The sequence below is a fragment of the Pteropus vampyrus genome, unplaced genomic scaffold, assembly GCF_000151845.1.
Source record: "Pteropus vampyrus isolate Shadow unplaced genomic scaffold, Pvam_2.0 Scaffold95, whole genome shotgun sequence".
Classification (NCBI taxonomy): Eukaryota; Metazoa; Chordata; class Mammalia; order Chiroptera; family Pteropodidae; genus Pteropus; species Pteropus vampyrus.
In genome coordinates, this window is record NW_011888876.1 from 5,842,936 (window position 1) to 5,844,521 (window position 1,586).

The 1,586-nt window shown below is 44.8% G+C and overlaps 2 protein-coding genes across 2 annotated transcripts in view; both read right to left on the reverse strand.

Annotated features, from left to right (window-relative positions):
- LOC105294905 (olfactory receptor-like protein OLF4) overlaps positions 1-54 on the reverse strand; it is a 7,542-nt gene extending 7,488 nt beyond the window's left edge. The window contains exon 1 of the mRNA XM_011364358.1: positions 28-54. Within this exon, the coding sequence (XP_011362660.1) occupies positions 28-54 (27 nt within the window). The remainder of the gene's footprint in view (positions 1-27) is intronic.
- A 362-nt stretch (positions 55-416) lies between these two features.
- LOC105294906 (olfactory receptor 1L4-like) lies at positions 417-1,358 on the reverse strand. The gene has a single exon (XM_011364360.1). It carries the CDS (start codon positions 1,356-1,358, stop codon positions 417-419), a length of 942 nt encoding a protein of 313 aa, XP_011362662.1.
- Positions 1,359-1,586: the final 228 nt, after the last annotated feature.

Consider the following 1,586-nt stretch of genomic DNA (forward strand, 5'->3'; position numbering starts at 1 on the left):
ACTCATATGATGAGAACATCGACTTACTGAGGCTCCATGTGAGCTGACCCACATCACCGATTCAAAACAATGTTACTATAGAAGCCTTCATTTGCTTTTCATCAGGACACCGATCGCACGGTGCTGGCCATGTATGTGACATATGAACCAGGGACTTCGAAAGAAAAAGAAGGAAACTATGTATATCATAGAGTAAGAGATCAATATCGATTTCCCATTTTATTTATTTTTACCATAAAGTACAAGAACTTTTTATTGCAGTCGTGTCATCCCTACTTACTGAACTATAATTAATTGTGAAGAAGGAGCTATGATTGATAGATCTCTGCAATATTTTCATAATTGAGTAGAGTTCCTGGCACAGCATAGGTGTTTCATGGGTTCTTATTGAATGAATGAATGCTGCGAAGTACCATCTATGGATTATGATACCCTGCCCTCCTAATCAGATTTCTCAAGGCCTGTTTCATGTTATTATTCCTGAGGCTATAGATAAAAGGGTTCAGCATGGGAGTAACTACTGTATAGATGACAGTGACCACACGGTCCTTTGTCACTGAGTAGGTGGATGAGGGGCGAATGTACACAGATATTATGGTCCCATAGAAGAGCGTTACAACTGTAAGGTGAGATCCACAGGTGGAGAAGACCTTGTACCTGCCTTTGCCAGAAGGGACCCTCAGAACAGCACGGGCAATGTAGACGTAAGAGACAATAATAAAGATAAAGGGACTCATGATTACAAAGGACCCTTCTGTGAAGGCCAAAAGCTCATTGACAGAGGTGTCAGAGCAGGAGAGGGTTAGCAGTGGCTGGACATCACAAAAGAAGTGGTGGATGACGTTGGGTCCACAGAAGGAGAGGCGGGCCATGAGAATCGTGTACAGGAGAGAGTGGAGGTGGGACACCACCCACGATGCTATCAGCAGCAGAAGACAGCGCCGAGGGTTCATGGTTGTGGTGTAATGCAGTGGCTTACAGATGGCCACGTAGCGGTCAATGGCCATGGCAGCCAGGAGGAAGCTGTCAGTGATTCCAAAGGCCACAAAGAAATACATCTGGGTGAGGCAATGGGCAAAGAGGATGGTCTTTCTCTGAGTCACCATGTTCACTAACATTTGTGGCACGATGACAGTTGTAAAGCAGATGTCCACCAGGGACAGGTTGGAGAGGAAGAAGTACATGGGGGTGTGGAGGTGCACATCTCCCCGGATGGCTGCAATGATGACTGAATTGCCAGCCAAATTGACTAGGTACATAGCTAAGAAGCTGACAAAAATCATTATCTGGTCTTTGGGGTCACTGGTCAGTCCCAGAAGGAGGAATTCAGTTATATGGCTCTGGTTTCTCCATCGCATTGATTTCCTGCAAGTAGGAAATTGGAAGGAATGTTAGGTTTGAGTCCTGGCTTGGAGTCTTCAGTTTGTAGAGGGGATATGTCATAACTTATTCCAGCTTGTGTGCCACAGAAGTGGAGTTATTCACCAAGAGCAGCTTCACAAAATTAATCAGATGCAAAGTTGAGACTGAGATGAAGGTGTGTCGACGCCAATTCTGTGATATTACTTTATAGGATTGGTGTTGAC